The 17675-nt window shown below is 37.0% G+C and overlaps 2 protein-coding genes across 4 annotated transcripts in view; one reads left to right on the top strand and one right to left on the bottom strand.

Annotated features, from left to right (window-relative positions):
• Nucleotides 1–1125, top strand: part of LOC103565322 (cytoplasmic FMR1-interacting protein 1) — a 61617-nt gene extending 60492 nt beyond the window's left edge. The window contains exon 21 of the mRNA XM_070623749.1: nt 301–1125. Coding sequence (XP_070479850.1) covers nt 301–465 — 165 coding nt within the window. The 3' untranslated portion in view covers nt 466–1125. The remainder of the gene's footprint in view (nt 1–300) is intronic.
• The window catches only part of NIPA2 (NIPA magnesium transporter 2), a 39546-nt gene continuing 22996 nt past the window's right edge, over nt 1126–17675 (bottom strand). For all 3 annotated transcript variants that reach the window (XM_070572455.1, XM_008541333.2, XM_008541332.2), the window contains 3 exons: nt 8839–8929; nt 7537–7697; nt 1126–3997 (listed from right to left, as the gene is read on the bottom strand). In XM_070572455.1, the coding sequence (XP_070428556.1) occupies nt 3363–3997; nt 7537–7697; nt 8839–8929 (887 nt within the window). In that variant the 3' untranslated portion in view covers nt 1126–3362. The remainder of the gene's footprint in view (nt 3998–7536; nt 7698–8838; nt 8930–17675) is intronic.

The raw sequence follows: 17675 nt of genomic DNA, 5'->3' as shown, positions 1-17675 counted from the left end.
ACTGGTCTTTCTCCACTGACCATATCATCTTCCTCTTTATAATCACAGCTTTTAGCACAGGTTCTTAGTACCTGTTTGTTGAATGAATAAGTCTGTAAGTTGTACAAATGGGGGAATCTAGTTAGTAGCATGAAACCAACAGAGAAATGCAAAGTATATTCGTTGTTCCAGTAGTTGCATTAAAGAGACGGTGTGTGTCAATAATTTGTCAATTTTTCTGAGAAAATATGAATATCTTGACATTTTAAAACATGAAAAATATGTTTTAATAGTAAAACATCCTAATTTTAACTGTTGTAGCCTTTAAAGAAGATGGTAGAAAGAATTCGCAAGTTCCAGATTCTAAATGATGAGATAATCACTATCTTGGACAAGTACTTGAAGTCAGGTGATGGAGAGAGCACACCTGTGGAGCACGTTCGTTGCTTTCAGCCACCTATCCACCAGTCCCTGGCCAGCAGCTGAGGGCATGTATCTCACCTGTTTTTGAAGAGTCTCAGTGCTGACTGCATTTAATAACTATAAGGGCATGTTTCTCTTTCTATACCCTATTTAGTAAGATTTTTAGGGACTATTTTTCAGTATCTCTGTACCTGTTAAAGGGGGTGCTTTTCAATCCAAAAGCTTAATTTTATAAAATTGACTTATTTTTCTAGAGTAAAATTGTATATGCTTTTGATAATTAGAAAGTCTGAGGATATTGGTTGCTGATTGTTGCCATCATGTTCTTACAAAATTATTTTCCATTTTTCTGTCGAATGTTCCAACAGCTAGCTAAGTCATAAAGTGCTGCTGAGTTCATCCATTTATCCCTTAGCAAAGGATCAGTAATGTTTAGGGAAAGGTTTATGGACTTAAGCAAGAAACTTAATACCAGCTAATTGTAATAAAATCTGTTACTGATTAGAATTAAATTTAATAGTTAATTATTTAGCTTTTATTTAGGGCTTTTTCTGATGGTCTTTTATGAATAACCTTTTCTAAGTCATTGTTCTCTCCCCCTTTTTGGTGTCAGTGTTACAGAACATAGTTAACTTGATTCCTCTGCTTCTAAATGCAGTTGTGACAAAACCTGATTTGTGAATTATAACTTAAATGTTACAGAAATAAAACTAATGAAACCTATTTGCGTTCATTCATTTATTCTGACGATTTGTGCCCTAGTCTCGGCAAGGTCCTTCCTCTGCTTACCCCTGTGCACAGACCAGGCCAGGAGGTCTGAGTCTAGGTCACCTGCAGCCTTGCGAGAAAGGAGGAGATCATGATGGGGAGTAACTTCTATATGGCTTTGGAAATGGAACACCAAACCAGGAGCATCATACGTGCTACTGGAAATAAAGTCTGTAAATTACACCACTGTACTGTTTAAAGTTACCTAAAAATGTTCTTTTTCGTATGGGAACAATCACCCTGGCCCAGCATTCTGCTACAGATTAAGAGGCAGTATCTGTGCTCACTCTATATTAAAAGTATAGAATATGATGAGAAATTACTTTAAGATAAACACTTTAAATAATATTACTGAGTTTTATAAGAATTATAAACCAAATAAAATGTGGTAAACAGTTATGTACAAGACAATTTCAAGTGCTATGTTAAATAATTAAGATTTATTATTATTAACCTCTGCATTCTCAGTGAGGGCATGATCACACCCAAGGGTGAAAACTGGTTCTCATTCTATTATTATTTATGAAGCACAGATAGATACAGCACATCAACAAATATACAGTGTTATCTGTGGTATTAAAATTACATGGGGGGAGGCAGAAAAAGCCTCCTTAGAGGGTCAATAATAAACACCAGGAAAAGGGGAATTTATTTCATAAAACTTGGAGACTGTCAACTCTGCCCTGATAAAAGCCAGTGGAGAGCTGTGTGGACTGTTAGTGCCATCTACCAAGGGAGGCTCTTGCCTGCTCAGAGCAAGGACAGTGAGGCACCCGTGGTGGCTGGTTACACTACGGGGTCAAGCTGTGTGACCTTGGGCAGAAGCAGCAGAGTAGGAACAAGCCTGTTTTCTTCCTTACTGCCCAGTTGGAAATTGTCAACTTTTCTTTTTTTTAAGGCCAATTAATTGCTATGATGATAGGTACTGAAACTGGATAGAGTTCATTATACTAGTCTACCTTTTTTGCATACATCTGAAATTGTCTGTAAACATTTTTCTTCAAGGACATTTTTAAAAGGCCAATATATATAGTGGTCCAAATGAACTCCTAAGCTAAGTAAAATACTTGGTACAAAGAAATCATATTTTACAAACATCTTAAGTTTGTTCTAAGCATTCAGACTTAGAAAAGAACTTTGTTTCAATTTCTTTTTATTATAACATGAGCTAAATTTAAGAAATTACCCTAGTCTTCTGACTTTATTTCCCAGACTTGTTAGAAGATCTAAATGACATAATACCTCATTATGAAAATATATTGAAAAGTACAAGAGCTGATCTAAGATGGTAATCAAGGTTCCAGGTACCAGCACTGGTTTAACCAAGTGTCATCTAGGAAGGCCATTGAATGTGTGTGGTGACAGGTCACAGCCTGGGAAATATTTTGGTGGGGCGATTTCTTACCCTTTTTTGTTTTGTAAATGAGTTTCCTTCATTTAATAACTTGATATTCTTTTAAGCTAACATTTCAAAATTAAAAGAATTCATCAAACAGGAGTCATTTTTATAGGTAGGGTAAGTCATAGGACAATGTGTTGGGATAATTTTGCTCTTTTTTTAAATCAAAAAGCCTTAAAATGGTCAGAGATTGATGGAGTGGGGATGACAAATGTACATTTTAGACTTTCATCACCAGTGAAAAAATAAAGCATTTTTATAGACTTAAAACTGTCATTAGTGCTTTTAGATTTCGGTGAAGAAAAATTTAAAATACCTCTACAATAATACAGTGTTAATAGGAACTGGCCATATACGGAGGTAATTTTAGTGAGCTACCATCATTTAAATAAAAGTAATTTCTTGGTCCGAATTAGCGAAATCTTAAAAAAAGACTGTCTCTAGGGGCCGGCCTGGTGGCACAGCAGTTAAGTTCGCGCTCTCTGCTTTGGCAGCCTGGGGTTTGCCAGTTCGGATCCTGGGCGCGGACCTATGCACCACTTATCAAGCCATGTTGTAGCAGGCGTCCCACATATAAAATAGAGGAAGACAGGCACAGATGTTAGCTCAGGGCCACTCTTCCTCAGCAAAGAGGAGGATTGGTGGCGGACGTTAGCTCAGGGCTATTCTTCCTCAAAAAAAAAAAAAAGATTGTCTCTAGAGAACATTGAGAACAATGCTTTTTCAGACACATTCTGATATTCAAATTCACTTTATAACACAATTATAGATTAACCTTTTAATTACATCTTTCTTAAAAAGCTGTCAGGTTTCCATTTCTTCGGGAGATATTTTCACTAGTGTGTTGTTCAATTCCACAGGTTAAGCTTTCTTCATTATTATTAAGAACTTCATACATATTAGAGAGATTGCCATTCACTGCTTTTTCGTCTTTTCGTAAAGACACAGGCAGACTTGCTAGACTAAAGCTGACGTCTTTAAAGGCATGCAATAAGAATATTCCCACAATGATTGTAAAGAAGCCACTCAAAGTACCAATGACATCATCAACAGGCATATCTTGCCACTCCTTAAAAAGAATAGCTGAACAAGTTAAAACTGATGTTGTAAAGAATACGTAATATATTGGAGTCACGATGGAAGTGTTGAATATGTCCAGGGCCCTGTTCAGGTAATTAATCTGTGTGCTCACACAGACTATAAGGCTCAACAGCAGAATCCAGGCCAGGGGATGTCGCAGTACAGGCTTTCCAGCAAACAGCTCTTTGATAGCAATACCCAGGCCCTTAACACAGGAGACAGAAAACGCTCCAATGACAGAGCAGATTGTTATATACACAAGAATGTTTGTCTGTCCATGGCGAGGTCCCACCACGAAGATTAATATCAAGGATACAATGACCACAAGTGTTGCAAAGACCACAAAACCTGGAGGAGGCAAAGTAAAGTTATATTTAGTCAAATATTTAAGTACCAAAAGAAAACTGAGAATCCAAAACAAAATATTAACTCAATAGGAAGGAGAACAGGTGTGGCCCTAACATAAAAATCAGCTTTCTTTTGCTGCCCCAGCAAAAGCACACTCATAAAAATTTAGTTAGATGTACACACTGGAAGATTAAACTATGCTTCACATTCACAAATTGTTATATCACTAACATTTTTAAAGTAGCATTTTAGGCCTCATGATAATTCTATCAAAGAAAATGAAATCAGGCATCTCACTACTCCCCACTCACTGGAGTGCACTAACTCCAAGGACAGATACAAGAGAACAATCAGAAACTTGAGAGAAATCACGAGATGACCTTGAATGCTCAACAACTTATAGCCACTGAAAAAGAACAAGAGTTACAAATCAAATTTGTCCCAAAAGCAGGTAAACTTTTTAGACATCTAGGGATTAAGAGCAAATCAGTAAACAAAACTTGAATACTGTTGGAGTTCTGGTTGAATGTGGAGAACAGAACCCAGCACGATAATGGCTGACAACAGGGTAGCACTGTGGACCTGGCACTTCTCTCAGCAATTTGCACTGATTAACTTATTTAATTCTCACAACTCCCCTGTAATAACAGATACTATCATCTGCATTTTAAGATGAGGAAACTGAGGCATGGAAGTCACATACATATACTCTGCTCCTCAAACTCTACTAATAAAATAAATAGTAATAGAATTTTTAAAGAAGAAAACACACAAAAACAAGAACAGGTAAGGAGATGATAGCAACATGTTATGGAAGCCAGAAAGCAGAAGATAACTAATAACTGATAGAGCACCTTTAAGAAAGCTGAATCCCATATCAGCACTGATTAAAGATTAGAAAGTGGCTCAGTTTGCAGAACACAATGCTCCAAAGAACCTCTGGAAGTAGGGTGAAGGGGAGACTTAAAACAAAGCCTGGCTGAAAATCCATTCAATAAGCAATGAGACCCCAGATCCCTGACCAGTTCTAGACATCTGAGTGACTTTTCCCCCTCCCACAGCGAACTGGAGGACTCTGAGCCAGCTGAGTATGTCGGTGCTGCACAAAAATAGGGGGCTGGGGTAAGGCATACGTCTATGACATTAACTCCCTGGTTCCCACCAACTCCCAGGATGCCGGCAGCCAAGCAGCAGACCTTGCTGGGAATCTGACCAGCCTGATTTTCAGAAGGCAGCCAGGGATCACCAAGAAAAGCACCAAAACAAACAGAAAAAAGCAAAGCCTCTGTTTGCTCCATGTAGACAGAGGAAAACTTCAAAACAGATAAATCACCATCCCACAAAAACAATAAAAACCACCATTAACATCCTCAGAGAGACAATGGTAAAATACCAGAGCAATCAAAGCAGCCAGAACTTGGGAGAATCTGGAGAAAAAGGAAGCACTCTGAGGTTAGGCCAACATTCACCTCTACATTTTCCCTTGAGGCAAGTGCCAATTCCAGAGCAGAGAGTAAGGATGGACATAAAAGCCAGCAGAAAGTGGTGACTTGGGGCTTGTGGAAGTTTCGCTAGACTAGGTAAAAAAAAAAAAAAAAATGCTGGAATTTTGGGCTGCCTAAGCAATTGGGACAAAATGGACCAGGACTCCAGAAAGGACGGAACTGAAGAGACATGAGGCTACATTTCTGTGTGCTATTCCCCTTAAGGCATTCGTGGGGACAGAAGCTGTACATACGTACATCAGAGGAGCCAAGTGGAAGGCCTGGTAAGGAGACCAGAGGGCTCAGCAAAAGGCCCACAGTCTCAGGGTGCTGAGACAGACACTGGCTTTCACAGCTCGCTGAGGTGGAGGGTCCAAGTAAACATTCCAGGCTATCAGTTGAGAGCGAGAAAGGCTAGGACCAAAAATAAAGGAAAAATGCAAAGTGGCCCCAACAAAGCTTTAAACAACACTTCACGTTGAAGGCTGCTGTACTCTTACCTGCCAGAAGAAACTTAAGCTCTCTGAAGTAAAAAAAATCACTTAGAGCCTTTATACTTTTTAATATACTATGTCCAACATTCAATCAAAACTGCCAAAATACAAAACTAAATGACTGAAAACAAAAGAAAAAACAGATCATAGAAACAGGCCCACAAATAATCCTGATATTGAAGTTTGCAAAAACTTTAAAATAACTAAGACTCTCCAGGGACCTGCTGCACGATACCATGCATGTGGCTGACAATACTGTACTGTACATATGCAAACTGCTGGGAGTGTGAACTACATGTTATGTGTTTTCTGCTACAACAAAAAAATAAAATATCAAAAAACAAAAGTAAGCTCTTGGAAATGAAAAATATAATAGCAGAAATAAAAACTCAAGGGCTTGAAGATAAAACTGAGGAAATATCCCAGAAGGTAGAGCAAAAAGGCAAAATGGTAAAAATATGAGGAAAAAATAGGTAAGAAAATACACAGTCTAGTTCAGGAGGTCCAATCAATAGAAGAAGAATTTCACAAAGAGAAAACAGAGAAGAATATCAAAGGAGTAATTCACAATTCTAGAGTAAGGCATGAATTTTCAAGTTAAAAAGATCCATTAAGTAGCTAGCACAATGGATAAAAACTGACCCATACCTAGGCATGTCAGTGGGAAATGTCAGACAATGACAGCAAAGAGGACACCCTAAAGGTTTCCAAAGACAAAAGATCAGTCATGTATAAAAGATGAAAAATCGACTACGTGTGATTTCTCAGCAGCAATATTGGAAGTAAGAAGACAAGTGATCACAGTAGATTAAAGACATTTTGATATATACAAGGTCTCAAAAAGTCTCATCTCTTCTGTGCCTTTCTTGTCTCCTACAAGAGTGGCTCCACCAAATGAAGGAGTCAACCCAAGAGACAAGAGATCCAAGAAGAAACAGAAAGTGAAGCAGATCCCCCAGGATATTGATGAGGAAAATCCAGGATGACAACTGTGTCGGCAGCCTCAAGATACCAGTCTAGACTGAGGCCAAACTATGCTCTCGGAGAGAGATCTATAAGAGATGAGACTGTAAGAACACCTAAGCTGTGTGAAATTACTGAGAGCAGAATTAGACCACTAGGGAAGAGCTTCAAGATGGACTGATAAATCCATAGAAAACTAAGCAAACAAGATAATTAGTAGTTCATGAAAAATATAAGTCAAACGAGAAAGGAAAAGTAATCATAATGTATTATGTCTAAGCCGAGAGAATAAAAGTAGTGATAATAATGTAAACAAATCATTTAAACAAAACTAAATAGATTCAACAGGTAACAGATATAATAGATAATGCCTAAAGCCAAGAAGTAGTATTGGTATAAACACATTTAGAGACACGTCATTAAAGAGCAAAAGAAACAAGGGGTTAGGAGCTGGCAGAGGAGAACAACTTATTTTTCATAATAAGCCATGTAGAATAATTTGCCTCTTTAGATGCACATAAAATTTGGATTAAAACAAAAACTAAATTAAAAAGTAAAATATTGTAAGACTAATAATAAAGCTTTTCTTTTTTCTTACCTGGATCCCCTAGTTTGTGAGACATTTCATTTAAAGTCTCAATCTCCTCTTCTTTTGGAGCATGAATGACCATAACTGTAGATCCTAGAATACTTAGCAAACATCCAATTTTCCCATGAAGATTAAGTCTTTCATTTAGAAAGTATGAAGAAAGAATGGCACTAAAATGGGGGGAAGGTGGAGAACATTAAAATAATCAGCTATTTTTCTCATTTTAAATATTAAAACAACTCAGAATTTAAATTACTGAAAACTAAAACAATGAGCTTATAAAGATTCTTTAGCCAAGCTAAAGAAAATGCACAATCATAAAGTGAAAGTTTCTAAGAGAACCATCTGCTTCATCATACAAAAACCAGTATAGTCACCATCTCTCTACTGTAGGAAATCAATATGAAATTTAGAATAAATGGAACTATGGTACAAATTTATATCCTAATTAAGAATCTACATCCAAACCAATGCTTAAAATTTGCTCAACTTTAATTTATCCCTACTGGTTGATGTATCCTTCTTACATGTTCATTTAATTCTATATAATTTGCCTATTAATTAAATTATCATTTCAATGTTTCATAGCTAGTTTTATCCAAGTCTTAAAAAAAAATAAAGTATAACCCTATAAACATAATGGCAAAATATAGAGAAAATTAAGGGTAAAAGACAAGTACCAAAATATATCTTTATATAGTATATATAATATAGTATCTTGAAAAATTGCATAATTTACATATAATATTGTTTTTTATACATGCTATCTTGAAAAAACAATACCTACCTAGCAATCAACTTGGGAATAGTAACCAAAATCCAGACTTTAGTCTGGGCTTAGCTTTTGGGCTAATCATTGAAATACCAGAAATAGGATTAAGTCTTGGACTGCTCGTTCCAAACAAGGACCCCAAGCCAGTCTTCAGGGGCACATAACCCTGCCCCAATGCGTGATTTTCTGTAGTATAGTAATCTATTCAGCACCAAACCCCACCTACCAAATGTACATGTGTCAAATGATAAATGTGACAAGTGTAACTTTGGAATTAAAAAAAATTGAAATCAAAGCAGAACTAGTGCTGGCTCTGAATACAAGACAACACACAAGGGCATTTTCTGCACAAACTGACAGTTTGCCCATGCACAGAAGATAACTTTTTAAAAGCAAATTACTACACAGCATTAGAAAAAAAGTTCTCAAGGTTGTTTAAATGTAAATGATTCTGAACATGTGTAATTAGATGGTACTGAACACTCTTTAGGGACTACAACACTGCCCGCTGTTTCGACACATGAAGCACAGTCCCTTACCTTACTAGGACGCTGAGAGCTCCTAATGGAGTCACTAGGGTGGCTGGTGCAAAGGCATATGCAGCAAAGTTGGCCACTTCGCCCGCTCCCACTGGGAGATGGACAACAAAAGAAAACTCTCAGATAGGAACATATCTACTCAAAATGGAAATGCCTACATTTTATTTACATATTTTTATATACTATTTCAACTGTATTTAGTAATTTCCGTATTTTCTCCATTCATAAGGGTTCTCCTATAAATTATCAACATTAGAAGAGTCCAAACCAATTAAAAACAATTTACGCTTACTTTTTTTAAAATAAGAAATGTTAGTAGATACTTATATCCTATGATAACAAGCACAAATCAATTAAAAGCAGCTAAAACTGATGTGAAAGCACTTTTCTCCAGTATTTTTCTCTGGCTTTTTTAAAAAACCCAACACTTATATTCAAAAGATATCCTTGGGTACCTACTATGTGCCAGATGCTGTTCTAGGATCAGGATATACAGTAAGGAACAAAACAGATACTGCTTTCCTAAAACTTACATTTTAGTGGGGAAAACAGACAAAATACCTGTGTCAAGGGTTTAAACATATTATCTAGAAAAACAAAGCAAGGGAAAGGAATAGAGTGCTTGCTGGTGAGGGCAGGATCACGGTGCCAGGCAAGGGCGCTCTGAGGGAAACTGACCAGTCTGATATGAAGTGATGGATGTACCTGCAGCTATGTGTGGGGAGAACCCCAAGCAGGGAGAACAGCAAAGACAATGCCTGGCTTGTCTGAGCCTCAAGGAAGGTAGGGTGGCTCCAGCAGAGCAAGAAAGGGGGAGAGTGGCCGGGGAGTCAGAAGCAGCCAGGGTCACGTGGTACAGGACCTTTGTGAGTCCTGATAAGGATTTCCTCTGAATTGAAAAAGTCACTGGGGAATCTTATGCAGAGGAGGGACATGATCTCATAAAAGGATCACTCACTCACCTCCTGTTTTGACAAGTTTCACTTAGCAGTGTATGGGAGCTCCCTTTGTCCCACACTCTTCCCAACACTGGGCACTGTTAGATTTAAATGTTTGCTACTGTGTTACCAGGAAACAGGATTATTTTATCATGCTTTCAATTTGCATTTCCCCTTTACCTGTGTTTACTGGCTAAGTGAAATCTTTCAGTGAAGCAGCTGTTCAAGTTTTTCCCCCATTTTTCTATTAGGCTGTTTTCTCTTATTGATTTGAGGTAATTCTTTATATATTTTGGACATGAATCTTTTGTAGGTTAAAAACATTGTAATTATTTTTTTTACACTCCGTGATTTGCCTTTTCATTCTCTTAAACTTTTGACCAAAAAGTAGTTCTTAATTTTGATGTCAAGTTTTAAAATATTTTCCTTCATGGTTAGTGCTTCATACAACTTGGATAAGAAGTCTTTCTGGAAATTCTTTATCCTAGTCCTTTAGTGTTCGCTTTTCACATTCAAGCTTATGAACCATCTGGAGCTGATCTTTATGTATGGAATGAGGTCAGAATCCAATTTTATTCTTATCCATATGGATTGTTACAGCAATATTTACTGAAAAGCACATTTCCTTACTTCAATGCCACCTCTGTCATAAATATACTGTCCATGGGTCTGTTTCAGGGTTCCCCATTCTATTCTATTGGTCTGTGTACCTATCTTGGCACAATATCATACTGACTTGAATTAGCGTTAACTTCATAATAATAAGTCATGATATCCAGTAGCACAAATCCTTTCACCTCTTCATCTTAAAGAGTATCTTTGCTTTTCTTGGACTTCTGTATTTTCATACAAATATTAAAATCAACTTATTATGTACCACATAAGCACCTAGGGTTTTAAATGGAATAGCATTTAACCGGTAAGAGAAACGACAACTTTACAATAATGAATTTTTTTTTTCTTTAAAGATAGGCCCTGAGCTAACATCTGTTACCAATCTTTTTTTCTTCTTCTCCCCAAAGCCCCCCAGTACATAGTTCTATATTCTATTTGTAGGTGGTGCTATGCAGGACGCCACCTTAGCATGGCTTGATGAGCGGTGCTGGGTCCACGCCCAGGATCTGAACTGGCGAAACCCGGACCGCTGAAGCAGAGCATGTGAACTTAACCACTCGGCCACAGGGCCACCCCATACAATAACGAATCTTTCAATCCATGAAAATGATATAGCCCTCAATTTTTCTTTTTCTCAGAAATATTTTCGTTTTCTGGGAATCTTTCCCATCTTTTGTTACATTTATAACTAATTCCCGTTTTTAAAAACTCTATGCAGATGGTAACATCTTAACATTTCATTTTGTTTGCTGATGATATAGAGAAACAAAGTTAAGTTTTGTATGCCGAGTTTTGTCTGTATCCAACCATCTTGCTAAATTTTAATTTTATAATTTGTCTGTATATTTTCACAATTATATAACCAGCAAATAACAACAGTTTATATATTCCTTTCTAATCCTCTATTTTCCCCCTGTGCATTACCCTATTGGCTAGAAATTCCAGTAAACTACTGAAAGAGTGATGAGAGGTCATTTGCTTATTCCCAGTTTCAAAAAGAAAGCCTTCAGTATTTCCCCATTTTGGTGTTTATTCTGTGATCGTTCGAATTCTTTTTGTCTTAGAAATCCTTTATCATATTAAGGAAATTCACTTAAATTACTAATCTGAAATGGTTTCTTTTTAGTCATGAATAGTTGCTGAATTTTACTGAAATTATATAATTTTTCTCCTTCAATTTGTTAACATGGTAAATTACAGTGATTGGTTTTCCAAAATTATGCCAACTTTGCATCCCTAGAATAAATCTAGTTTGCCCATGATGTATTATTTTTTTAGGATTTTTACACATATGTTCATGAATGAGACTAGAATATTTTTCCTTTCTTATTCTATGCCAGTCAGCTTTTGGTATTAAGATTATGCTAGCCTTTTTAAGAAGACCAGGGGAATGCATACCCTTTTTTCTATAATTAGAAAGTTTCTTAAGATTGCAATTATTTCTTCTTTAAATGACTTTGGAACTTGCTAATGAAACCATCTGGGCCCAGGGTTTAATATATGCAAAGGTTTTAAAACTATAGATTTAACTGTATTGTTAGAGAAGTATTCCAGTTTTCTATTTCCTTGTCTTTTTTTTTTTTTTTTTGAGGAAGATTAGCCCTGAGCTAACATCCCTGCCCATCTTCCTCTACGTTATATGTGGGATGCCTACCACAGCATGGCTTTGCCAAGTGGTGCCATGTCCGCACCCGGGATCCGAACCGGAGAACCCTGGGCTGCCAAAGCGGAACGGGCAAACTTAAGTGCTGCGCCACTGGGCTGGCCCCATCCTTGTCAATTTTGATAAATTTCATTGTTCTAGAAATTTGTCGATTTTATCACTATTCTTGTATTTACTGGAATAAAACTGTTCATAACATCATGGTAATATCTACAAAACCCTAGTTATATCACTTAGCTATACCACCTTCACCTTTTCGTGATCAGTTTCAACGAAAGGTTCATCAATTTCAGTATTCTGACCGTAGACACAAATGTTGGCTTTTTAATGCCCTTTGTTTTCTATTTAATAATTCTAGCTCTTCTCTTTATTTGCTTCCCTTTAAGTTTTGGGGTTTATTTTGCCATTCTTTTCCTATTTTTTTGAATTAGATGCCTCACGTTTCTTATTTTCAATTACATTTATTTAAAACCATAAATTTTACTCTAATTACTTCAATTATATTCCACAAGCTATGATATTTTGTATTTGGCATCAACGTATTAAAATACTTTTTAATTTAAGCATATTTTAAAAATATTTTCTAATTTCCATTCTGACTTCTTGAACCATGGGTTACATACTATTTCTGTATTTCCACACATCTCTCTGTCCATATGCACTTGAAAAGAATGTAGATCTGAAGTTGAGTTTAGTGACATGTGCCCACTAAGTTAAGTTGTTAAATTTGCTGTTCAAATTTTCTATAGCTTTAAGTTTTACTCTGCTTGCCCTATCAAGTGCTAGGAGTGTTGGAGTAGAACCTCATCACATGATTTTCAATTTATCTGTTATTCCTTGCTGTTCTGTCAACTGCTCCTTTGCATATTTCAAGGCTATATTATTAAATAAAGTTAGAACTGTTAAAGCTCCCTGATGAGTTGAACCTTTGATTTTTAAGAAATAATCAGCTATCTCTAGCACTGTTTGTTGCTTTGAATATATTTTGCCTAGTATCAATAAGAGAAATCTCAACTTTCTTCAGGAATGTTTTTCTGTCCTTCTCTTTCAGCCATTCTCTATCCTTATGGTTTATATGTGCATCTTGTAAACAGAATGCAGTTGGTTTTTGTTGTTTCTTTTTATCATTCCAGTCCAATGCACTTTGCCTTTTAACTGGGGCATTTCACTTAAGGTATTATTGATATACCTGGATTTAAACATACTATCCATCTTCAAAGATTTTTCTTTTTAAATGTTTAAAGATCAGTAATGAAATACTTCAAATAGTCAGAAAAACAAAATGTCAATAACAGTTATATATAAACAACCCAAACATAACAAATGTAACCATTTCCCCAAATGTGTTTTTTTTGTTTTTTTAAATATTTTATTTTTCTTTTTTTCTCCCCAAAGCCCCCTGGTACATAGTTGTATACTTTTAGTTGTGGGTCCTCCTAGTTGTGGCATGTGGGACGCCACCTCAGCATGGCTTGATGCCATGTCTGCGCCCAGGATCCGAACCAGTGAAACCCTGGGCTGCCAAAGTGGAGCACGCAAACTTAACCACTCGGCCACCGGGCCAGCACCCCAAATGTGTTTTTGATCTTTTCTTTTTAAAGTAAATGCGTTTTCTTTCTGCTAATATTTTAACAAATAAGAAGCATCATGACATCTCACTCCTAACACACATTATCTTAACATACATTATCTTGAAAAATAAGGATACTTACAACTTAAGCTCAAAACCATTATCATATCTAACAAAATTAACAACAAATCCCTAATACCATCTAATGAGCAATTCATATTAACAATTACCCTATAATCCTCAAAATGTCTTATAGATGGTCTGTTCCTTCTAGAATTCATCAAAGAATTTGTCTGCAAGTTCTCAAATACCTTTTTATCTAGGATAGTCTCCCAGTCCTATTTATCCATGACATTGACTTCTTAAAAAGAAAAAACAAACTGGGAGACAGTCTCACTTTCTGGATTTTGCCTGGTTACTTCCATTTTCTTATGTGTCATCTGTCCTGTATATTCTGTCTTTCCTCATCCTTCTTACTTTAAAACTTTTTCTTATTATTCTATTCTTTCCTCCATTAATTATGAAGTTATACACTCCTATCTTTTACTGAATTACTCTTGTAAAAGTAACTCAAGTTATCTTTGTAACATGTATCCTTAACCTGCAACTCTAATGTTAATGTTTTGGCTTTATTCTCCTTCTAGACAATGCCAGAACCAAAGAATACTTTAATCCATTTTCTCCCTGCCAATTTATTTGTCATCACTTTTTGTGTGTATTATAATGTTATATATGGACATTTTAAGTCCACTGAACCACTTTATTTTTTATCAAGATTCACTTGGATGCACTCTATACATATTCACCCCTTTCTCTTTCTGCATCTCTAATATTCCATCTGGATAGATTTCTTTGTGCTAACAGAATACCTTGTTAAATTTGCACAGTACACTTCTATCATTGGTTTGTCCAAAACATGTTTAGTTTTATTCTTAAAGAATATTTTCACTGAGTAGAGAATTCTTCTGCCAGCCATTTTTTTTTTAAAGATTTTATTTTTCCTTTTTCTCCCCAAAGCCCCACGGTACACAGTTGTCTATTTTTAGTTGTGGGTCCTTCCAGTTGTGGCATGTGGGACGCCGCCTCAGCATGGTCAGATGAGCGGTGCCATGTCTGCCCCCAGGATCCAAACCAGTGAAACCCTGGGCTGCGGAAGTGGAATGCGCGAACTCAACCACTCCGCCACAGGGCCGGCCCCATGCCAGCCACTTTTTTCAGCACTTTGGAGATGTATTTCCACTGTATATTTCACTATATATTATACTGTTTTTTAGTACTGAAATATTGTTGAAAACTCAGCTGTTAATCTGTCACCCCTTTGAGGGTATTTTTCCCCTCTGACTCCTTTTAAGATACTGTCTTTGGTTTTCATCAGTTTTACTACAATGTGCCTAGGTCCAGTTTTCTCTTTACAGATTCTGAGTAGGTCTTGTTAGACTTCTTGAATCTGTAGTTTGATAACTTTGGACAGTTCTGGAAAGACCTCAGCCATTTTTTCCAAACATTGCTTCTCCTCCATTCTCTTTGTCCCTTCTTATCCTAAGACCCCAAGTATTCACTGAATCCTCTAAATTCCATAACACTCTTATCTATACTCTCCATCCTTTTGTCTCTGCTTCATTTTAGATAATTTCTTCCAAACTATCACCAGTTCACTAAGGCTCTGTTCAGCCATGCCTTAATCTACTGTTAAACCAATTCACTCCATTTTGTTATTGCACTTTTCAATTCCATAATTTATTTTTAGTTCTTCTGCAAATCTGCAATGCCACTGGAGTTCCCAGTTTATTGCCAAAACTACAGTTCTTTGTAGTAAGCACAGTTTTTTTATGGTCTTGATACTTCCAATATCTGGAGAGCCTGTGGGTCAGTTTCTATCTATTGTTTTTGCTAAATTTTCTTAATCTCATCTGCCTTTTTTTTCCTGGACATTTTCTTTTTAAAATTACATAGAGAAACAGTTTAAGGTCAGGATGATATTATATCCTCAAGAGAAAACTTGTTTTCTTCTGCTAGATGCCAGAGAGCCCCAGTGGTTCAGGACCAAGGCTAGAGATGACCTAGTCCTCAGGAATGGCCAGGGATTGCATAGTCTCCACCTCAATCCCAAGGTGCAGCCTTTCTAGAGTACCAGAATGGTTCCTATTCTGGGCAGCACCTGACTCTCACTCACATTAATCTAGTTCAAAGGTTCACTTTCTCTCTCAGCTGTCTGCTCTGGAGTCTGCAATTACCTCTAGGGCAGAAGTGTCTCCAGCTTGTCCTTCTGAGCTCTACATCTTTTCCTGATCTTGCCTTGGTAATTCTTCACTATTGTGTTGGCTTTTTGATGCTTTTAAGAGGATGCTTTTTATATCCTGTCCAGCCTTTTAACTTGTTTTTAGCAAATCTTATCAGTTCTATCTTCAAAACACATCCAGAATTCTACCACTTCTCACCACATTCACTGCAACCATCCTGGTCCATGTCACCACCACCTCTTCCCTGATTATTGCCATAGCTTCCTACCTGGTTTCTGATTCTGCCCCTATGTAGTCTTTATGCCTCAACATAGCAGTCTGAGCAATCCTATTAAAACCTACGTCAGGTCATGTCACCACTTCACTCAAAAGTCTCCAATGACTTCCCATCAAACACAAAAGTCCAAATCCTTTCTATGACCTACAAAGCCCCACATGATCGAGGCCCTCATTACTTCTCTGAACTTATCCCCTGCTACTTCCCCCAACATTCACTCCCTTACTATTCTTGCCTCTTTAATGTTCCTGAGGTTTTAGTAATCCAATGCTGCCTAACAAAGCACCCCAAATTTGAAGCTTAAAACAGCAAAAGCCATGTTTTCTGTTGGTCAAGACTTCGTGTTTTCTCATAGTTTCTGTTGGTAAAGGCTTCAGGAAGGGATCAGTAGGTACTTCTTAGAATTCTTCAAGAAATTGCAGTCAAGATATAATCTGGGATGCAGTCATCTGAAGGCTGGACTGGAGCTGGAGGAGCCATGTCCAAGGTAGCTCAGTCAAATGACCAGGAAGTCGGTACTGGTTGGAGCCTGGGGACCTCTCTTCAGGTTGCCTGAGTGTCCTCACGGCACAGCAGCTGGCTTCCCTCAGAGTGAGTGATCCAAGCAATCAAGACAAAACCACAATGCCTCTGATGACTTAGCCTCGGAAGTCACACATCATCACTTCTGCTGTAGTCTTTGGTCACACTGGACCAGCTCTAATTCAGTGTGAGAGGGAATTATACAAAGGTGTGACTACCAGAGGGCAACAATCTTTGTGGCCTGTCTTGGAGGATGCCTATCACACTTCAATAGGCCAGGCATGGTCCCACCTCACGGCCTTCACATTTATTGTTTCCTCCTGCTTAGAAGATTCTTCCCCTGAATATCCATATGGCCTGCTCCCTCACTTCCTTTACATCTTTTACTCAAATATTATCTTCTCAGTGAGGCCTGCCTTGGCCCAGCATCTAAAATTTACACCTATCTATCCTTCATTTTATTACATCCCTTCCCTACTTTGCTCCTAGCAAATGTTAGTATTTATCACTAACACATACACAGTCTAATGTATTCATCTTATTTATTATCTTCCATCTGGAATAAGTCTCAGGTGGATGAGGATTTTTCTGTTTATTTGACTAGCCTATCTCCAGCACCAAGAACAATACTGGCTTACCAGAAATGACCAATAAATATTTGTTGGATGAATAGTCAAATCAGTCTCTTTGTTATTTCACCCACTTTTAAGTTTAGAAAGAATATTTACATAATTTACTTCTCAATATTTTGAAGGCTCAGTGTCTTAAGGATCATTTTTTCTATGTACTTTTTTAAAAGTAATCATCAAAATAAACATGGACAGTCTTATCAAATGAATACCTCCTTTCCAATTTGGAATGAAAATCAATGGAGTGGCAGTAATCAAAACCAGGCTATTTTCTATGATCTTTCACTTTCAAAATGACCTTCTTAAGCTGTGCAGAATTTTTAAAAACACATAGGTATATCAGACATTTTAATCAGACAGGTAAAACAAAGTTTTCTCATTTA

This window comes from Equus przewalskii, chromosome 1, assembly GCF_037783145.1.
Source record: "Equus przewalskii isolate Varuska chromosome 1, EquPr2, whole genome shotgun sequence".
Classification (NCBI taxonomy): domain Eukaryota; kingdom Metazoa; phylum Chordata; class Mammalia; order Perissodactyla; family Equidae; genus Equus; species Equus przewalskii.
This window is presented reverse-complemented; position numbering and strand designations above follow the sequence as displayed.